General features: G+C 39.2%; 1 protein-coding gene across 1 annotated transcript in view; it reads right to left on the bottom strand.

The window, feature by feature from the left end:
• The window catches only part of COMMD10 (COMM domain containing 10), a 72847-nt gene extending 60249 nt beyond the window's left edge, over positions 1-12598 (bottom strand). Inside the window, exons 1-4 of the mRNA XM_088130007.1 lie at positions 12396-12598; positions 11571-11661; positions 9429-9539; positions 6595-6750 (exon numbers count right to left, since the gene is read on the bottom strand). Of these exons, the coding sequence (XP_087986133.1) occupies positions 6595-6750; positions 9429-9539; positions 11571-11661; positions 12396-12430 (393 nt within the window). The 5' untranslated portion in view covers positions 12431-12598. The remainder of the gene's footprint in view (positions 1-6594; positions 6751-9428; positions 9540-11570; positions 11662-12395) is intronic.
• Positions 12599-22806: the final 10208 nt, after the last annotated feature.

Raw genomic sequence — 22806 nt, 5'->3', positions numbered from 1 at the left:
GTGACAAGGTATAGGAATAGAGAAGTAGATTATTTTAAGACATGCAAAGAATTAAGCCTTCCAAATAAGAAGTGTTTTCTTAGATAACCATATATTGGCATATGTAGTAGACTACTTATCAGAATCAAGTTTTAAGGCTCAGGTTTTAGAAACATATTCCCCTTCCAAGTATAATTATAAAACTAGAGACTGCTTCCCAGAAATGATTGCTTAATAATATAGAACTGAAGAGGGAAGTAGGCAGAGTTCAACTTTAAGAAGTCTATGTTTCTCCTCCTTTCAAGAATCTGCATACTGCACCACTGTGTAAAAAAAGCAGTATATGTACACTCAGAATTTCTTTAGCTATCAAGTTATTTGCTTAAAAATATAAGTGCTGTGCTAGATCAGAAAATGTCTACTTGGTCCAGAATCCCTTGAAAGTGCTTCACTCAGTTCAGCAGAAATTGGCCAATAGACATATGCACACACACACACATGTATGTATGTAGGAACAACACTCCATAAGAAATAAATGAGAACCTAGCTTGAGAACCCCAGCATCTGAGGGATGATGAAACATACTGTCACTTCTAAATAAACCTGTAGATGGTCATAAAATAATTGATGGGGAAGACAGCAATGTGACAACAGACATCACTCCTTCTCCCAAGTCCTAACGTATAAACACTTTTTTGTTGTTGTAGTGCATACAGTATTTTATTTCATTTAGCAAAGAATGACCTGCCTCTTCCAAAAGCAAGGTGAGGAAGCAACACAGTAGTGTTCAAGGATGAGCTATGAATCAGGAAGTTCAAATCTTGTCTCTTTGAAAAACTTTCTAAAAGACTTTAGGCAAACTTGCTACCTTTAGGATCATCTACAGAGGACCTGTACTGAACCAATGCGGAACATATCCTATTCCAATTTTAAAATACTAAAAATCAGCTTTAAAAGTAATCTTTTACTAAAGATTGGAGAGTCCATGGTTTTCTGACTACTTATTTTTCTGGGCCTTAAGACTTGATAGCATGGCTTATTGGCAAGATCAGCCTCTTTTAGAAATAATACATTACATGTTGCTTGTGGAACCATTTTAAAAAAAATCTGAGTACATTTTATCGCTGTTGTATATTCAGTACACTATAATGGAAATAAATATTCTGCATTAGTCTAACAGCAGGTACACATCTCATACCCATTTATGCCATGAAGAAAACCCAGAAGTCAAGAAAGACAAATGCAGAAAGAAAACAGAGAGTATTAAAAATAATTGTGGCAAGGATAAAGATAAAAAGATATGGACTGGGGAAAAGCAGACAAAATAAAACATACAAAAAAGCAAAAAAAAAAAAAACCACCAGCGGAACAAACCACTCTCCAAGAACTGTGATGGTGGTAAAATTCATCAGTCAGCTACTAATTTAATATTGGAGGGCCGATCTCACCATTCAAGCCATACACCCTCCTCAGCTTGGCCTGTACAGGTAATCCTTGTTAAGTGAGCAGTCATTAAGCAAAACATCACATGATGTTGAGCAATGGCAGTCCCGGCAGTCCAGATTGCAGTCATTAGGCTAGGGCTGTACAGTTATTAGACGAGGACTTCACACTTCTGCCCTGCGCGAACTGCCTCTGCTTCAACTCCCCCACCCGCCTATCTCCCCCCATCTCTGCCACTTTAACCACCCTGCACTCTACCACCTATCCCTGCCACCCCTTGCCACCACCCCAGCTGATCTGCACTGTCTTCTTCCTCTTGCTGCTGACCCAGGATCCAGGTACTGATCAAGAGCACAGGCCTAGGACAGGTGCAGTGAGCACAACGGAGCCTCATCTGCCAAAGAGAAGGCTTTGCAGAAGGAGGGCTGGGCCAAGCGAGCAGACAGCCTGCAGGTAGGCTGCTGTGTTGTTGCTGGGCTCACCTCACGCCCCCCCCCCCCGAATTCACAGGCCAGTTCTCCAGGAGTGCTTCCAATGAGAGCTGCAGAACGCATGCTGAGCTTATGGGAAGCCCTCATCCCTCCACCTCCTCCAGTTCTGCCACCAAGCCGAACAGTGCCTCCCGCACAGCTGCCATCTTTGCCCAGGGAGCTGCCGCCTGTCCTGCCTCACCCGGCAACAGAGCTTGATGCACTCTGCCAGCCCAGCCTGCTGCGCTCTCCATGGTCTGTGGGCTCTCTCTCCCCATGCTGGTGGCAGAAGATGGGGCTCCTTCAACCTATACCACTGCCCTGCCTCCTCCACCGGCTCCATTCTGCTGCCTCCTCCCCGGCCAGGCCCAGCAAGCTTCCTTTGGCAGACAAGGCTCTGCCGCCCCGCCACCCCACCGAGCTTGCTGTGCGTGTCTTGGAGCTGCACCTTCACCAGCACCTGGATCCCAGGCCCGCAGTGGGAGGAAGAAGACAGAGAAGGTTAGCTGGGGGCGGCAGCAGCAGGGGTAGGTGGTAGAGTGCAGGGCAGCCAAAAGAGCAGAGATGGGGGAGATGGGTGGGTGGGGGGAGTTGAAGCAAAGGCAGGCACACAGAGCAGAAGAATGTGACCGTGGGACACTGCGACTGGTTGTAAATGAGGACCAGTCACCAAGCATCCAAATTTTGATCATGTGACTGCAGGGACACTGCAACAGCCAGAACATCGAGGAATAGTCATAACTACCATTCATTCAGCACAGTCGTAACTTCAAACAGTCACTGAACGAATGGTCATAACCCAAGGACTACCTGTATATGCAACAATGTTTGAGACTCTACAAAACTAGAAGTAGCCAAAAGTCCTCAAAGCGTGAAATCACTTACAAATTGCTCCAATTTGAAGGCATATGATTACATTTGATATCTCAAATCAATTTAAGGGGATACTTTGATCTAATCATTCCTTTGAAACTCCATGCAGCCCTAAAAAATAGGTATCATGAAACATTACAGCATGAATACCCATTTAAGGCCAGCAGCACCTTAAACATCACATTGCCAAGGGGAAAAAATGAAAAAGTCAGACCATTTGCTCTCTGGTAAACATCTTGCCTTCTCAGCAAAAGGATGCCTCCCAAAAGGAACAATGCTACACTGTAACTTTATAATTTCTGGAAAGCCTAAAATGCCTATTAAAGGTATAAGCCCCATTCTTAACAAACTCAGTATCAATGTCTCTCATGCCCTTAAACTAGGAGATTAATATACTCAGCACAGTTTGGTATGATACTCACTTGCATAGAACCCAGCCTACTGGCATTTCCTTTTTGGATGAAGTTGTTTTGGCTATATGAGGATTCGCTCTCAGATAAGTTCACTAGTGGTACTTCCGTCAGCAGTAAGACTAGTATTTACCTATGCTTTGCTTTTTTCTATTTACCAGAAGAATAAAGATGGGATAGTTTATGACATGATATTTAAAACTTTTGCAGCATTAAGCAGGAAAGAGCCAAAGTCCAACAAATTCAGCATCATCTCTGGAAGGTAAAATAATATACCAGTCCTATGTTTTACACTAGCACCAAAAAGTTCTGCATCTTATCTGAGCAAACACAACAATCTTTTTCCAGTTAGAATTGGTGCTGATGTCAAGACAATGAAATTACTCCAGCCATTGGACCATACAGTAGAGTTTGTCCTTGCTTAACGACCACAATTAGGATTGGCAACTCTGTCACTAAGTAAAAATCATGTGATTTGGGGGCATTAAGCAAGATATCTTGTGACCATGACTTGTGATTTTACTTTGGTTGCAAAGCTGTTTTTTCGTAACTTTGAATGGTCGCTAAACAAGGTAGTTGGTAAGCAAGAACTACTTGTACTCCTATGAAAAGTTATAATGCTTCGTTGCTTACGTATAAATCCATCACATAATAATGGCAAGGGGGAGGGGGAAAACATGCCATGTTAAGATTTTGAAGCTCAGCAGCAGAATCCAAACTGTTGAGTATTTGCTTTGGCAGGTTTTTATTCAGTGTGATGAGAAGATTCTTGCCAGTAGGAAAAAAGGAAACAAATAAATAATCTCCTTTGGAAAAGGCCTTCCTAATGCAGTACCTTACAACACTGAAGTGAAACAACCACCACCAAAAGTTGTTTAGAGCACAGTAATAAATCTTTCTTGAACTACAGTACCACATAATGCACTATAAGTCAGCCCATACTAGTCCCTCGTGATGTCACTCCTCGCTTAAATAAAATGGGAGAAAAAAGCAATTTTTACTTGTTAGATCTTGGCTCATATCAGAAGCTATTTCTAGTAGTTCTGACACTCCTGACATTAACAGTGCTCTAATTAAGTTGTTAATATGAAGATTTATGCCCTGGATTTCTTCCAACTAATTTCAAGGCAGCTATTAACACATGGCTTTCAAAATGTCCTCTGCCTGACAGAAATATTCAATAATGTTATGTATTGTAGCCACAGACATTTGATGTCAATAAAAGAACTCCCCTACCCACCCCACCCCCTCCAAAGATATATACAAACTGGAAGAATGCTCAATATCCAGATTACCATGTAAGGAAAAACAAAGCTCCAAAATCTTTAATATCATATGATGGATTCAGTCACAATATCTTCCAATCTAGAAAAAGATATCCTCAACAAAGCAGAAACCATGCATGCAACTGTCCTTCCTTGTAGCATTCTTTTCCACACAATTTTTTATCACTAGGCTTCCAGCCCCGTCTTTGATGGGGCTCCCCTATCACCAGTTTCTGAGTATATATCCTTTACATCAGTGTTTTTCAAACTTGGCAACTTTAAGATGTATGGACCAACTCCCAGAATTCCCCAGCCAGCATGTTGAAGTCCACACATCTTAAAGTTGCCAAATTTGAAAAACACTGCTGTAGATATTTTAGATAGTTCCACTTCCATAAACCTCAGCCAGTGTGAGCCTCATGGGAACTCGTCCAACATATCTGGAGGACACCAAAGTACAGAAGGCTGCAGTTATACAAGCATGCATTACATGGAAAGACAGCGATTAAGCAACTTCCATTTTGCTTATACCTTCCCAACTAAGCTCATCTACAATCTTAATTACACTTTTAACTGCAGCAGATTTCTTATTTTAGAATGTAGGTTTTTGAACTGAGTACATTCTAATTTCTGCCACCTCTTTAATGCATTCTTCTCATGTATACAGCTTTTAATTACACATAAAAGAAAACTGTAAACTATCAAGACAGTGACAACCAATTAAAATAAGACAAGGCACAATGGAGAATAAGGTTCTCAGCAATAAAAGAGAAACTATCTGTCAGTTCACGCTGCACAGCATCCCTCACTCTAATTGTACATCTCACTTCCACTTTAACAGCAAATAATGGCTCACCAGGGTGCATTCAAATAGAGTTTATTTTATAAATCAGAAAGCTGTCTTTTCATTATATATGGTCAAAACTTTGATTTAAAACAAACTCTGTGCAGCTTTTAAACAATCCAGTTTCAAGCCACAGTTTGCCCCAAGCTATGATCATACATGACAATCCAACGGAAAAACTAAGCTAAATAATGATTTAGTATTACATCTGAACCAATCTAGAGGAAGTACAATGGTACCTCGGGATACGAACGCCTCTACTAACGAACTTTTCGGGTTACGACCAGCTCTGGCCGCAAAAATTTACCTCGATGTGCAAACTCCGCCTCGGGGTACGGCCATTTTTCTGCCCTGACACGTAGTCCGTGGCCATTTTTCCACCGCTGACACCTGGTCCGCGGCCATTCTCCCGCTGCGCGGCGCGGCGCCTGGCCATTTTCCTGCCACGCGGCGCGGCGCCCGGCCATTCTCCCGCCGCGCCGCGCCGCGCCGCACCGCGCCTGGCTGTTCTCCTGCTGCACCGCGCCGCGCGGCGCCCGGCTGTTCTCCCACCGCGCCGTGGCTGGCCGTTCTCCCGCCGCGCCGCGCCCAGCCGTTCTCCCGCCCCTGACGCGTGGTCCACGGACGCCAGAATGGATTAACGGTAATTACATTGAACCTTATGGGAAAATTTGCTTCAGGGTGCGACCAAATTCGGAGGGCGGACGGATTAACCGGATTTACATTGAACCCTATGGGGAAATTTGCGTCGGGTTACGACCAACTCGGGATACGCCCAGAGTCACGGAACGGATTAAGTTCGTATCCCGAGGTACCACTGTATGTCCTCTGTGATATCTTCAACCAGTAACCAAACTATCCAAAAGAACATGTGAAAACCACCCCTTTACAGAAATTGCTTCAATGTCTTATCTGATTAATATAAAGCTATACTTAAATCAGCCAAGGATTTTATTCCATAGACAAATCTGCTACAAATAAAATAATGGGATTCTCTAATATCACAGATACAGCACACAATTGTTCTCTGTTTTCTTTAAGCATCATTTTTAGAATTTAAACTTCATAAAGCTGATTTATGGGCAATGTATGTATACCCATTGACATTTTTATACTGCTTGGCTCTTACCCATAAAATACAGGTTGTTGTTTTTTTAATAGAAATTTTGGTACATATTTTTAGTTCTTGCTGGAAATGATACTTACTTGCTCTCTGCTACAAAACTGTCCAATCTCTTCTGTGCTAACGAAAAACTATTATCTATATCCCTGATTATTTAAAGTGTTGCACAAGTTTCAGTAATATTTACCTTATACGGTGACAAAATTCTCTGTCTAAATTTTTCCACTATTTCTGGACCTGCAGCCGCCCATGTGGTAGCAAACACTTCTACTTTATCATGATTCAGGTTGGAATGCTGTAGCTGCTGTTGCAAAATAGTGCGCTTAAAGTTGTGATATACCGCCTGTTTAAAAAAAAGACATATTCAATGTACTGTACATACTTTCATAAATGCTGTTTTAAATGACAGTTACAGAACTGTGATGGAAGACATTAGCGAGGAGGTCCAAGGTCATGGGGGGGGAGGAATCCCAAGCACCTCCTCAGCCCTCAGCCAGAGCATGTGAAAGTGAAGAGAAGGAGACTGGTACCACCCTAAGGAACTTGGAGTGTTTAGTTGCTGTTGTTGGGGGTTAGAGTTAGTCTGGTGAGATTCTGTTTACTAGGTGTAAGCTAATAAAGTAACTGAACGGTTCCTGGATTTGTCTCGCTGTGGTTCTTGGGCTGAACCTGACAAGAACCCATTTGTATTACTAAAATATGATCTGTAATGCCTGGATGCAGTTTTAAAGCCAGAGATTCCAATGCTATTCTTTTTCTTTGTGATTTCTATGTGCTTGAATCCCCTGTGCTGCACTGTGGCTATGATCTTCCAAAATGCTAAGCCATGGTTTATTTAAGACACCACAGTTGGTGGAATTTGCTTAACATCCTAAACCTTAAAACACAGTTGAAACAACAGTGGATGTTAACAGATAAAACCTTCAAAATATGGCAAAAGGACCTATCGAAATTTATTTGGCATGGGGAAAAAACAAGGATAAAATGTAAATTATTACAAGATGCTAAAGAAAGAGGAAGATTCGGTCTACCAGATCTAAGATTATACTATGAGGCTTGTGGTTTTATATGGTTAAAAGAATAGATCACGTTAGAAAACCATAGGTTGTTAAAATTAGAAGGACATGATTTAAAATTTGGCTGGCATGGCTTCCTATGGTATGATAACATCAAAGCAAATAAAGACTTTAATCATCATTGCATTAGAAGATCCATTTTTAGAATTTGGGGAAAATATAAACCAATACTAACACCAAGCCTCCCCCTCTGGATATCTCCCCAGGAAGCTTTCACCAGGCAAGAAAATATAGAAAATTATAAATGGTTGAAGTACAGCAATCTATTGAAATATGCAGGAGATAAATACGTAATAAAACAAGGGAAGAATTAGAGAAAGATGGGGATCCTTGCCATTGGTTTACGTATACACAATTAAAGGAACAATTTCAATTAGATGTGAAAAGATATAGATTTACAAAAGAACCAACCTGGTGGGATAGTCAAATATGTTTTGAGACTGATCACATGATTGCCAAGATATATAAAATATTACTACAATTAAAATTGAAAGATGTACAAACTAAAGACTGTATGATCAAGTGGGTAAACAATCTTGGATACAATATTGAATATGACCAATGGGAAAGGATGTGGACTGGGGGACTTAAATTTACACTGAGTTACAACCTGAAAGAGAACTTTTATAAAATGATGTACAGATGGTACACAACCCCAGACAAATTATCAAAAATGTTTAACAATACATCAAATATTTGTGGAAAATGTGGAAGGGAAACAGGTACATTCTATCATATGTGGTGGACTTGCACGAAAGCAAAGAAATGTTGGACATTAATACACAATACTATTCAAAAAATGTTGGCAATTGATATCGTTAAAAAACCGGAACTATATCTTCTGGGTTTAATGGACAAAGAACTTGAAAAGAAACATGGAAAGCTCTTGCTGTATCTGACAACTGCAGCTCGGATTATTTATGCTTCACGATGGAAGGAAGAAAATATCCCAACAATTGAAGAATGGACAATTAAGACAATGGACCTAGCTCAGATGGCTAAACTTACGGATCAGTTAAATGACAAGAATATGGATGATTATAAGAATGATTGGTGACCTTTTCTTAGATACATGGAATTAACACAAAAAATAACATTGTGTATATAAAATGTAGTTGTCAAATATTTAATTAACCAGAAATAGAGAAGATATTTATTGGCACTAGTAAAGATGCGAAAATAACATATTTGTAGATACATTCACCATTCAGAGAGTTAGAAACCCCACTTTTAAAATGTTTTGGTTTTTTCTCCTTTTTTCTTTCTCTGTATTTTTCCTTCTTTACTATGTTTCTTCTTTTCTATGTATATATTGTTCTATGTCATACTTTTGTGTATGTATTGTTATATGTCACTGGTGTTTTGTATGTATCACACAATGTCTTATATGTATTCATTTGCTATTTTTAATTAATAATGTTTAAAAAAAAATTTAAATTTTTTAAAAAAGAAACAACAGTGGATGGATTCACATATAAGTCTAATAAGCTTTGTTTGCTTCTGGCTTATCATGTTGTGTGAAGTCAGCTAATCATGGCAATGTTCATGCGTACAAAATTATACTGGCAATCTAAGAAACAAGAAGCTTGCACTCTTGCACAGTTCTATATTTCAACCCTGTATCATCTTAATATACAGTTCAATCCAAATGATATTTTCTTAGAAGTTTGATTGTGAACAATATACTTCTTCATATAACAAAGTTTAGGACTGCAAAAATCATTATAGTCCTAACTGTACAAACAAAACAAGTGGACAAAACAGTCCAAACAAAACACAGTGACGATCTCTAAGTTTTCTAAGGCATCAGGACATCCAAACATAAAAAACAGCCATTTGGAGCATTATCTTTTATTAAGATGTCAAGCTCTGAAAAACCATTTTCTGTATATCAGGGTTAAATATTTAAAAATATATCAAAATTATAGTATTAAAAAGTTGATACCTGTTCCAAAATGAATGTTATGGTTTCAAGTACAAGGTGAAGGTCTTGTTTTTCTATTGAGAATGCAGCTTGAAGTTTTTCTTCCTCTTCTTCTGTGAAAGTACTCTCAGTCTGAAATTTGTAAAAACTCTCCACTTTAATTTTTAAAAACAGACATTTATTTTACTGATTGCTCCATGCCCCATTCCATAACTGCTGCCCAAGGTAAATGTAAAAACAAGCAGAACAAACTACAATCAAATGCAAACTTAAATACAAAGAATACTTTCAGTGGACCTGAAAGTATAAATAAATTCCCTTAGCTAGGAATGTTACTTTCAAAGTCACTAGGGAAAAAAAAATCTGTTCTCTAAAGTTCATAAAATAAATGGTGCAAAGCAAGGAGAACATAATGCTACACAAAAAAATAATTTCATTTGTGCTGAATCCACTCTTTGTAGATGAAAAAGCCTACCAGCCTATTTATTTACTTTCTATAATATCTAACATCCTTGGCTGAAATATTGTTGGCTATATTCTTTATTTATATAAATCTCCTTTCTGCAGCACTCTGAGCCATCTCTGACCATGATAGCTAAACAATGATGAAATTGTCATTTTGATGTGAAAAACCAATTAAAATTGTAATATAAATACTAAAATAAAAACAAAAACAAAACTCACTGCTGCCACCAAAAAAAAAGCCTTTTCATTTTTTTTCCAAATAATTATTTTATTATATTATAAGATGCAAATAATACATGAAATAAAAATCTTAATGCTTAATACCAAGGTCTTAATGCTTAATACCAATGATCTTAATGCTTAATACCAAGGTCTCCACTGTATTGTTCTTTGTTATTGTTTATAAATGTTAAAAAAGGAAAAGAAAAAAACCTGCTGGAAAAGTAGATAAGTATTTGATTTCTGACTTGCCCCTTCTTTATACTTTGACCGATTTGCAGTATTTATAAACATTCAAACCTCCTTAGAAACCAGGCTGTGTTTCTATTTGCCTTGCTGCATTATATATATGATATAGTATACATGGGAAACCATTCTTGCATGAATTCGGTAAACTTTTGTTGTGAATATATGCTGTTAGTTTTGCCATTGCTGTATATTCTCCAAGTTGAAATTCCCAATCAGATATCATCAGTGTTGTATCTTTCTTCCAGTGTTGGGCAAAAGCCTTTTCCACATATGAAACATTACCCCGCTCACTTTACTATCCTTCTACTCTAGAAATGTTAAATGCAGCTGTTGGGCACCCGAAGAGAAGGAACCCCTTCAGTTTAGTGCTTTCCAGATAGACTAGAGCTATCATTTCTAGTTTTAGAACTGCCATATTATAAACTTAGAAAGCCGTGGGGTGGAGAAATATCTATCTCCTATCTCCCAAAGTATCTGCCCAGCCGATTCAATCTAGCAGGATTGGTGCACTCCATGTACCATTAATTAAAAAATGCCAAATACTGTGACCCCAGAAGCGCACCTTTTCTGTAGCAGCACCTGCCCTCTGGAATGAGGTTCTCCCTGAGAGCCCAACAGCCCCCATCCTGGCCTTGAAGATCTGACTCTTCACCCAGGCCTCTGGCAAGGATGGCTGAAGCCTCCTTTTAACCTAACTTGTTTTCCTTTGTTCCCATCTGGTTTTGTCATCCTGCCATGTTTACCCTTCTTTTTGTATCTTGTTTTTTTTTTCTTGCTTTTAATGTTTTAAGCAATTTATAAACCGCCCAGAGTCACTGGGAGTCAGGCAGAATATAAATTTAATAAATTATTATTTATTATTAAACAGTCTTCCTAATGACTCATAATTACAATTACCAACAAAAGAGATAATTTGATTATATTCTTGAACAAGATCATTTTTATTTTTATCTTATTTTAATGAAGGATAGATCAAAAGAAAGAATGTCAATCCTACACTCAGACAAGAGCTCATGGCTATAATCATCTTAAGACATCATTCCCATATCAGGGCACCCTCCAGATGTATAAACTACTACGCCCAGAATTTCTTGGCCAGCATGGTTATTTTTAGAATTCTGGCAATTGAAGTTCACATATTTGGAAGCTGCCTAGCTTAAGGAAAGTTGGTTAAACAGATTTCAAAATAATATTCAAGGATTTAGTGTCATTTTTTCTTTCCATGCCAACCTTTAAGTGAAGCTTCTGAAGGATGCGGGAGAGAAGGCGAGAGAACCTGCCTGTATCGAGAGTGTTGATCAAGGTCACAGCTTTTCGAACTCTTAAAAAAAGGAATGAAAATTAAAAGACCAAGTCACCTAAAAGTAGATAACAGTAATAATTTATCTCCTTCTCGGCTTTTGCCAAGTTGTCAAATAGCAATTTAATATTAAATGAAGGAGTTGACTGATTTTACAGGCACCCTGCAAACCTCCAACCAACCTCTAGGAAACAGAGATCAAGTGATTCCCACCTCCCAAACTGGTCCTGTGAAGGAAAACAAGGGCAATGGCTTACTTTTATTTTAAAACAAGCCTCATCAGAAGTAAGTCTGATGGAGCTCCACAGGTCCAACTGCTAAGCCAGATGTTTCTCAACCTTAGCAACTTTTAAGAAGTGCGGACTTGAATTCCCAGAATTCCCCAGTTGAAGTCCGCACATCTTAAAACTTGCTAAGGTTGAGAAACATGGTGCTAAACAAATGTGATGACACAGGCCCGGAAGCTCCTTCTAAGAGTACTAGGAATGATTTTGCTCGGGCGGCCCTCGGCTACTTAGCAGCGAAGAAGACCTTCCTTCCTTGCAGGCTCCGCCGCTGCTGCATTTTCTCTTTGCTCCTTGATCCAAGCATTAACACTGAAAAACAAGCTCCGGAGCCTCCGGTTACAATTTAGCCCACATCACTTATCTACATTATTTTTAAATGGCAGTCCCTATCCAAACACAGCCAGGATGGCATTAGCCCGCAGCACCCTTTACCCAAGAGGAGAAACATCAGAACAGATTTGTTCTTACCTCTCCGTATCCGGAATAACTATGGGCGCCGCCATCTTGGACGCCGTCAATCATACAATCCCTTTCCCTGGAGAGCCAATCAGCGGCCACAGAAAGCTTTGTCCTGGAAAAGCCAATCCCAGCGGCGCGAGTAAGACAAGTTCAGCCTTCCGTCTTCTAATTCTTCGCCGGGTCTTTCTCAACGACGCAGCGCGGGGGAGCGCGAGGAAGGAGGAGGGGGAGGAGCGTAAAATGTGGTGTGTTGCTGCAGCCGGCGGGTAACGCTGAGAGGAATGCGAACGCAAGCGCTGCCGCTTCGGAGCTCTTGGCTATCCAGTCCGTTGGCTGTGCATCATTCTCATAGCTCCTTACATAAGAGATTAGCATTCACCCACTCCCGAGGTACGTTGCTGCTCACCCGCAGAAAACGCAGTCCGTAGAAAACGACACTCTGGCAGGAATGTGCAAAGCAGGACAGATGTGGGCACGACCTGCAGCGATGCTACTGTGCAGATCCCTCGTTTAGGTGCCTGTCTCCAGCTGCTGCTGCAGGTCAGGACTTGGATAGTGGTGCTACTGCACATGCTCAGAAACTGCAAAGCACACTTTGATTCTCGGTTTTTGGCAGAAAACGAGTTTTTTGCTGGTAATTGCCAATTGCTAAAAACAGCAGATTGGCTGCAGCCTGCTGCTGGCCTGTTTTTGTTTTTGTTTTTTTTGCCAAAAAATAATTAAAGTGCTATTTTTCATGTGTGTGCGTGCGCGCACGCGCGCATGCGTGCTGTGAACAGGGCCAACTTCAGGCTAAGGCAGAGTAGGCACTATCCTAGGGGTCCAAAGCTGAGGGGTGCCCGTACCACCCTCCTTCCGAAAACAGGCTATTCTAAAAATGCAGATCTTCACATTGGCGGGAGGTGGTGCCATCAGCCAGTGTGGCCTAGGGGCACCATATAGCTTTGAACCAGCATTGATTGTGAATTGAGTTATATCCACTGACTTCATGGGCCGTAGTCCAGCACCCCTGCTTGCTGGCATGAAATCTGCCATCTCCATTTCTGCCCCCAATCCTGCCTTTATTGATCTGCCAAGCACTTGACTGTTCTCCAAGACAATGAAGAACAAAGAGCTCTCCTTCCTGACTGAGCTGAAGTGCTGTGCTATATCTTTGAGCTGTGCCCTCATAAGATTTTCTTTGTCCCCTCTGATTTCCTTGTGATGCCACAGGCAGATAGGATGCTGTAAATGATGCTGTCCTAATATAAATTTGCAGAGCAGTTAAGGGAATTCTCAATTGTCCAGCTTTGTTTTTCTCTCCCTGCTCCAAGCATCATCAGTTGGCAGGAAATGTCCACTAATCGCTCTCCTTAATGTCAGGAGCTCTTACATGATGGGGAAAAGCAGGTTTAGCCATCTGTCAAACTCATTCTGATTTTGGGCAAGGGCTTTGTGAGGGTGTATTGAAAAGATTTTGGACACAAGGTTACAACTGTTCCAGAATAATGCTAAACCCATACTGAAAAGCAGCTAAGTATCAGCTGGTAATCAGGCTCCCTTTGAACACACCTATGCAAAATACTTGTGCAAAACCAGAGCAAGTTTTGATATTTAGTTGATAGGTTCATTCTGAGTACAGGTTTAATACTATTTCCAAAGACCACTAAGCCTGCGTTCAAAAGCAGCCTGAACACTAGCTAATTGCTGCCAGGAGAGTTGTGCCATGAAGCAGCAGAAAACGTCCCAGTTCTGTCTCCTACTTCACCTTGCTACTGTTGGCCAGCTACTCATCCACATCTCTGAGCTGGGGATCTGCTTGGACTTCATGGATATAAAGAAAACAACTTGCTTAAAAGAAACAGATTATCCCACTGCCCCAAACTGAAAATGGAGGCCAGAAAGGAAGAAGCATGCCTGTACTTACCTAAAGTCAATAAATGTCAGGATGATCCCACACCCTAGCGGTCACCTAAATGCCTCATCAACAGAATAGTTGGTGAAGTACATCAGATTATATCCAGAACGAAACCTATATCAGGTTATGGGAGAAAACACCACTTTAATACTGGTACAGCTAAGAATGACTTAAGGCTGTCTAGGGTATGAGTTGTGGATCAGATGAAGGCAATGTCATGAGGATGTGGCAGAAAAACAAGGCTGCTCTTTGTGCTGCAGTTGAATGCTAGAAAAGAAGGATTTTAACTCTGACTTGATCTTTGAGGCTTCACTTGGATGCTGTCAGAATGAGAGGGGAAACACTGCTTTAACACCAGTGCAACTAAGGATGACTTTATCTTCTTTCACTCATTGGCTTGGGATGAGAGGAAGTCAGTGCCCTAGGGATGCAGCAAAAGATGTTGCCAGGGCATGATTGAGCCATTGTTAAGGGCAAGTAAGGACACAACCTTGGGAATTAGGGTCATTGTCCTCTTTACACATACTTGGGTAGAAGCCCAGTTGAACTCAGTGGAAAGTGCAATTGAGTAAACATGCAAAGAATTACATTATAATTAATAAACAAAATAAAAGAAAATGATATTGCATATATTCTGACAGATCTTCTCAATTATTACTATCATGCAGGACTGACCCAGAATCTTGATCTACCCTCAGTAGAACAAACAGCACCAATACCATCCACTTTCCCAAAAGTTAAAGGATTAGTAGAGAATAGGTTATAAATGCTTAGCTTCTCCCTGGTAGGAAAAATACAGTAATAAATAACCACCAATTTGTTGCCCTTCTCTGACACTCAAGTTCAGTTGTCTAAAGCAGCCAGCTCACTTTACTGTTGAACAGATCTATTTAAAGCATTTTTTACTATTTAGCTAAAAAGACACTCCATACAATTCACAAATATTAATAAAAAAAAAAGGCATTGCCCAAAGCTTACAGTTTAAAAGACATGAAACTCTAATAAAAGAGATGGCCAGAGAAAAGAGAAAAAAATAATTAGTTCTTGCACCAGTTCTTCAATACACCTTTATGATTATAAACTAGGATCAAAACAGTGCAAAATGTTTTTGTTTTTGTTTTCTTTTTTCCTCTGCTTCCGCTGTTTAGCTGAATGGTGGAAGTACTACTCTGCCCAAGAAAAACTATTTGCATTTAACTCTGACTCTGCAACTCTATGCATGGCTATTCAAAAATAAATAATTGCAGATAAATTTATCTGATAATTCTAAATAAATGCCAGGTGAAAGTGGAAGCCCTTCAGTCCTGAAACATGTGTATCTAGCCATAACCCCAGTTTATTTTAATGGACTAAGTAGACCTGTTTAGGAGTGTAAAATTGCCCTAGATTAAGGGTGATAAATCTGAGGTTCTCCAGATGTTGTTGAATCTAGCAGTTATAGTGTTGCCAGTGGTGACAGTTAGGCTGTGGGTTATAGAGAGGCAACAAGTGGAGAAAAACAAGTTCCAGTACTGTTTCTTTTTAAAGAAGAGAGCACTGACCAAATTATTTTGACTTCTGTGTGTGTTCTTACCGAAGACTGCTTACTATAATTAAATGCCCTAGGTGAAGGGTAAGATCTCCAGCTGAACTCTGCTCTGACTCACAGCAGCAGTAACTAGCATGACCAGTGGTTGGGGATGATGGGTGTTGTAGCTCAAAAACATTTGGAGGGTCACTAGTTCCTCAATCCTGTCAAAGAAGGTAGTATTAGTTGGATTTATTCATGCTGAGGAATTGTTTAAGATGGTTTCTATATCCATCCCTAAAGATATGTTAAAATGAGAATGCACAAAAATAACAGGCAGCAAGTGGCAGTAGAACAAGTATAAAAAATAAATAAAATGTAATTAATAAATGAAAAGGACTGTTTGAGTAAATATCATAAGAAAACCAGGGAGTGATGCTTGGTCTGATCATTTAGGACAGCTGTTCCCAATCTTGGGCATTCCAGATGTGTTTCCATTATCTTCATATTCTGGTATCTCCAGCCTTTGGTCATGCTGGCGGCGGGGCTTATGGAATCTGGAGGATACCAGGCTAAGAAAAGCTTTTTAGGATAATTGCTTTGGTATTTTCCAATGAAAACGAAGAATCAACATATGAATGGGGAAACATGAAGATGAGCATCTACCACCAACCTATGACTTTCTTGGTCATCCTTCTCAAGTTAGCAGGATAACTTCTTCAGCAGTGGCCTTTTGTTCTCTGTGATACAGGGATATTATGTGAATAAGATGCCCTAAACAAGTTGACCAATTAATGAAAGGTCATGGGGAGAGAGACCAGAGAGAGGGGCAGGGCTAATATCTTCATTTTCATTCTCTATTCACAGAAGAATAATTCCTGAATAAAGCTTTGCCTGTACTGTAAACCTGTGTTGTGTTTTGTTGTGTGGTGTGGTGTGGTGTGGTGTTCTGTTTTGTTTTGTTTTGTTTGGAAGGGGGGAGAAAAGCTCTAAACTTCAGCACTGTACCCTACTATCCATCCATTAATCACATGGAAAAGCCTTCACATCTACCATATGTGAGATGCCTATTGTGTTTATAGGGTCAATAACCTCAAGAACACCCTCTTTTCTGAATAATTTTCCAAGAAAATGTCAGCTAAGGTACATATTTTCCCCAGGATTTCCAGAAAAGGATAACTGGCAACTGCTTATGAAAGCTCTATGTATTGAATTCACAGATAGTGTAAGATCTGATCAAACAAAGAAAAATGCATATGCAGAGCGTATTTCTTTTACAACCTTAGTTGCCCTCATGCTGCTGAATAAAAGTTCAAGACATCTCAGCTTTTTGCCTAAGATCAAATGTGTCAGTCATTTTGCACAATATCATCTTATTATTGTATCCATTATGGAAGCCATCTCATTTTTTTTTAAAACTTTAAAAAGTGATAAAAAATATAAAGAGAGAAAAAGAATTCTTAACTGCTATGCTCTACTAACATTCTGTTAAAAATTTAAGGCCCCATTTTGTTAAAGCCTTTCTTCTAAATTCTCAAAAGAATTTGAGGTATGAAAATGTCATATTTACTTTTGCCACCCGCATATAAGACTAAACATCAGGAGATGCTTTGTGTTCAACCCCAAAAGACTAAACAGCTAGCAAGGAAAATTCTGTATATTTTCAATTCATTCTACATTATTGATAACAAGAAACAGTGGCCCTTGTTTCTTGGAAAACAGGAAAACAGTGTAAAAATGAAAATGGTGAAGTTTCTTAAATAATATGTATTCTTTAAGTGTGTGAATAGACTGTCATTCCTCAAGACTATTTTGGGATATCAGTCAACTTACATTAAACACATATCTGTTTAAAAAAAAAAAACACAGCTCATTTTCCAAAAGTTCTTTGATTCCAAATTCCTACAATGTAGAATTGGAAATATAGAATACACTCATTTGAGAACTACAATTTAATTACTGTCTTTGTTACAAACTTATACAGACTGAGAAAGGTATCTGGACTATATCTTGAAATGTTTATCATGGCAGAATTCCAAATTCATCTGATTTTTTCAGACAGGAATTCTTAATCAGATCACTAGTTTGATTTGGAAATGCTGCTTACATTTAATTTACCATCTTTAGCTGTGTTTTATTTTATATTTTATTTATGAAAGAGACTTCAAAGGATGTGATTTGTGTGTTTTTTAGCATAATTGTGAACTTAACAAGCAGAGAATGGTGAATATAAAGTATAAGGGGTTTTTCCTTCTCAGATGTTGATGGGTAAGCAGTGTAAGCAGTGGAACAGGCTAGACTCAGTTTCCATCAAATGATCATTTGGCATTCTGCCCAAGGTAATCAGAATCTGTCATTGAAACCCAGAAGAATGGCTTACTGGTCCAAATCTGATATATAAAGTACTGTACCAGACAATCTGGAGCCATAGGTCAGTCTGATATAACAGCTCATCTACCTAAAATATTGCTGATATGATATCATGCATTATGTTTTCCATAAACGTTTTGAATCACATTGTGGGGGTTACAGTTATGCCAAAATGATTATGTGCCAATATTACAGTATTTCTGGACATACAATGTGTCACAGAGATGTAGTAAGTCCCAAAAATCAATACAAATTAAGTAACCTGGCTTGCATTAACTCAAAAGTTTCCCCACAGCAATGATTTCAGCCATGGTTCATATAGGTACTACTGTTAGAAAATTTCAACCAGACATACATGCATTAATTAGTAAACTGTAAATCACTATATTAATGCCAGTATCTTGTCTGTAGCATATAGATGCAGTTCAGTATAGTGGCTAAGGTGCTGGGCTAGAAACCAGAAGACTATGTACTTTAGTCTTCCCTTAGGCATGAAAGCCAGCTGGTGGCTATGGGCCAGTCATTCACTCTCAGCCCAACTTACAGGGTTGTTGTGGTGAAAATAGGAGGCAGGAACATTAGATATGTATGCCCCCGTGAGTTGCCAAAAATAAAGGTGGACAAAAATCAATCCATAAGTATAAATCCAATCATTGTACAATGTCATGAGACAGTGTCATATATTTTTATGCTGTGCATTTGGGTGAGTGGACATTTGGGAAAAGTGAAGTCATGGAGGCAGAAAGATTTGCTCAGGAAGATTTCAGCATAATTTAGCATGTACTGTATAGCAGAATGAAGAGTTAGAAAAAGACGCAACAAGTTATCATTCTCCAAATAAATGATGGTTTCCAGAATAGATGGCTCCCGTTCACAGGATGTGGCAAGGGCTCTCTGGAGGAGAAGTCGCAGGGGATATGAGAAAAGATGGCATAGATGGAACTAGCGAAGTCTGATGAATCGGTCAAGGCTTGGTGGAAGATATAAAAACATATGGGAATTATACTCTTCTGGAAGCATTTGGCCTTTGTTGTGACATAATTCAGGTAGTCAGCAGGATTCAGGATGACCCATCAGAACTTCCAGTGGTACCTTTGATGCTGTCCATCTGCCTTTTCCATTGTTTTCCCTCAACCCAGACAAGCAAAGCCACCTTTCTGTTTCATCACCTGTTTCTATAATTCAACAAACTCATCTATAAGGGGCTTCAAGCAAGGTTCTGCAGAATTCATCCATCTGGAATGAACATGTTCAGAGAACTCTAGAACATTCCTTTTCTTTCTTTCTTTTCTTTTCTTTTCTTTTCTTTTCTTTTTTTTGCGGAGGAATTCAATGGTTTCCCAAAGTAAATCCTCTGAATCCAGAAACAGTTCCAAATGTTTGTGATTTAACCATCCAGATGAACCTGTGGAATGAAGATGTGAACCTTTCCTTACCATTTATTTTTGTAAGAGAATATGGATGTGGAAGATTGGAAAGAGCAACCCTTTCCCATCCCTTCTGGCTTTTTTTCATTTTTGTTGTTGTATGGAAGCAGATATTGAAGACCTGGATGCTGCAAGTCGTTCCTTCCTTTTCAGTCAGATTCTCAACATTCTAGAAGCAATGAACATGGCTAAACTTTCTTTTATGCTCAGTCATCCAGCTAGGTTATCTCTTGCTGGCATGGGCATGTTTGATTGGAGGCTACAGTTTTTTTGGGGGGAGTCTGGGGGAGAAGATGGCATGAAGCAGAGAGAACTAACTGGAGCATTGAGTGATAGAGCAGAAAAAGGACAAGACAGCTATGAACAGCCTAATTAAAGGAAAAGCAACTGTTGCAATTGAGAAGCAAACAACAGGAAACAGAAGAGTTGAAACTTGCCACTGACTCATCCAGCCAACATCACCACAATCGGAATCTGTAGGAAGAAAAGCAGATTGTAAGGAAAATGCCAGTGGAACGGTGTTTCTCAACCTTGGCAATTTGAAGAAGTGAAGACTTCACCTCCCAGAATCCCCCAGCATGGCTTTATCTTCTGTTTTCTATCATATGTTTAATTCCAGTGTTATCTATGCTGTGATGCCCATGTGTAGAGTCCTTGTTTATTTTGTGTGAAGCAAAAGAATTCTTTGGCAATTAACAAAGAATCTCTTCATAAAACTCTGTTAACCTAAACTTCTGCATTATTTATGTAATTCTAGGTTCTTCCATTTCTTCAGCCTTTGCATTCAAATCACTCACTAGAAATACTACATCTTTTCCTGAATGTTTTCATTTAGCACTTCATTTGCCATAAATTTCTTCAACGTCTTCCACCATTGCATCTGTAGGAAGAACATACATTTATATAAGACTGAGTTTCATTGGATATACATTAATATATTAATATATATTATCCTGACATTTATTGTTATAAGCAAGTACATGCTTAGCAGTGTCCTTATTGAATATCATTACCTTCCCATTCCTTCATATGGTCTCATGCCCTTAATAGCATTTTTTTTTTTTTTTAACTACACTAATTTTTATATTATGCAACCCAGAGATTCTGGGCATTGTACAACAGCAACATAACAGAAGCCAGACCTACCTCTGTAGAAAGGAAATTCCATAGTGTGGAGGCAAATTCTGAGAAAGCCTGTCTTCTGGTCCCCCCCCCCCCCTTCACCTCTTGTTGAGGGACAACCTTGAGTAGATCATCTGTAGTGCCCTCACACAGTGGGCAGAATCATGTTGGATAAGGTGGTCACTAACGTGATTCATTGTTATGTCCAATATGGCTTAATAGGTGATAGCCAGCATTTTGAACTGGGCCCAGCTTACCTGCAACCAGTACGCCAATGGCAAAATAGGAATTATCCTGCAATAGCACTTTTGCCCTGTAGGTAATCCATTCTGTACACCTACTCCTTCAGATGGAGTGTGACTCCCATCAAGAGCAAACCCTGGAATCAATGCTTCTGGAAAGCCTAGGCATTTATGGATGACCACCAATTCCATCGCGCTAGGGTTTAGTCTAAGCTTGTTTCTCCCCATTAAGTCCCCGATAGCCTCCAGGCATTGGCTCAAATTGCATAGCATCTCTGGCTGAGACTGGAGTGGCAAAGTACAACTGAGAATCAACAGCATCCTGATGATACCTCACTGCAGATAATATTTTCCAACAGTTTCATATGTTAAATAACAGGAAAAAGAGGACTGAACCTTATGCTGCCCCCCATTGGGGCAACCATTTGCTCAATTCCTCTTCCTAATAAGTCAAAAGCTTTGCTATCCTTGGACATTTGGGTAGTATATTTGTAGAAGATTGTTTAAAATGTTATTTGGATCAATTTAGTGTTGTATTATTCGACCAAAATCAGCATGTAAAACTTATTTAGAATTTGGAGTTATATGTCAAGTATATAGTAGCACAGATTTCTGATGTTTGTCAGAAACGTTTTTCTAGGTATCTGCAACAATCTAATCTAGAAAATGAAGTAGTTGTCCATCATTTTAATGAACAGATTTTCAAGAGTAATATTGGATTTATATGTTGTATCAAGCCATGATTGACTTAACCAAGGTTAAGTCATTCAAAACTGGCTAGGGTCACATACTAAACCACAAAACATGGTTCACAAATCATAATGGCTTGGGACATATAACAGTAAGTTAAAATCAAACCACACAATGGGTTGATGCAATATCGAAACCAACAGATGTTTTAGTTTGAAAATAAATGACATTTCAACAATCTCTTAAACTGATAGGAGCATTTATTTCTGAAAATGATTTTCTTATATGAATATTGTTTCATTTAATTTCAAATAAACAAATAAATATCTGAGAATACAATGTTTAAGCTACTTGTTCCCCCCCACCCCCCCAGTGTAAGAACTACATGCTTGATACAGTTTATAGAAATCATCTGCAACTTTGCTCAAAGACTTTAGTATTTACTTTGATGGCTTCCATTCTACATAGATGATAAACACAGAAGATATCAATTTTCAGGTTACACAATAGCCTCTTTGGACATAAGAAGCTTATGCTAATCTTTTATTCATGGGTTTCTTTTGTTCCCTTTGTAAACTCATTGGGGATGAGACATTCAGGCAGGATACAACTTTGGAGTCCTTGGTGCTCTCTGATCTTAGTTGTTTGCTTGCAGACATTTCATTACCTGACTAGGTAACATCATTAATGCTAGTGAGTATGGGGTTTGCTCCCTGTTTATATATAGTAGCTTGCCCTGCTAGTGTTGGTGGGGGTTTGGTTTTCTCCTTGGTAGTTCCTTGATTAGGGTATTGTTTTCTGCTTGATTGTTTGTCTGGTGTTAATCCCTGCTTATCTGGGTGTCTTTAGCCATATCATTTTTCAGCCACTTTGTTGAGCTATTTTCTATCAGCTGTGCAGTTTATTGGAGTTTGTATCTGACACTGGTGGGCAGGGCATGCTGTCATAGGCACAACTTTTCTTTATTCTGAGCAGTGACAAAGTATGATAATTTGTATAAATTGCACGTATAGAACTCAAGAAATATTGAGTTGTTGAGGTTACTTTTTTCTTTAATTTACTCTGCTGGTTTTAAATTCTTTATTGGCTGATTCTATCCAACAAAAAGGGTTTAAATTGCACATCCCCTTCTTCCTGGCCATAGCAGTGGAGGAACATTCAATCA

Source organism: Python bivittatus, unplaced genomic scaffold (genome assembly GCF_059951505.1).
Source record: "Python bivittatus isolate LINGU-HERP-01145 unplaced genomic scaffold, Pbiv_v1 ctg000850_np1212, whole genome shotgun sequence".
Lineage (NCBI taxonomy): Eukaryota > Metazoa > Chordata > Lepidosauria > Squamata > Pythonidae > Python > Python bivittatus.
Note: the sequence above shows the minus strand (reverse complement) of the source record. Positions and strands in the feature narration are given on the sequence as shown.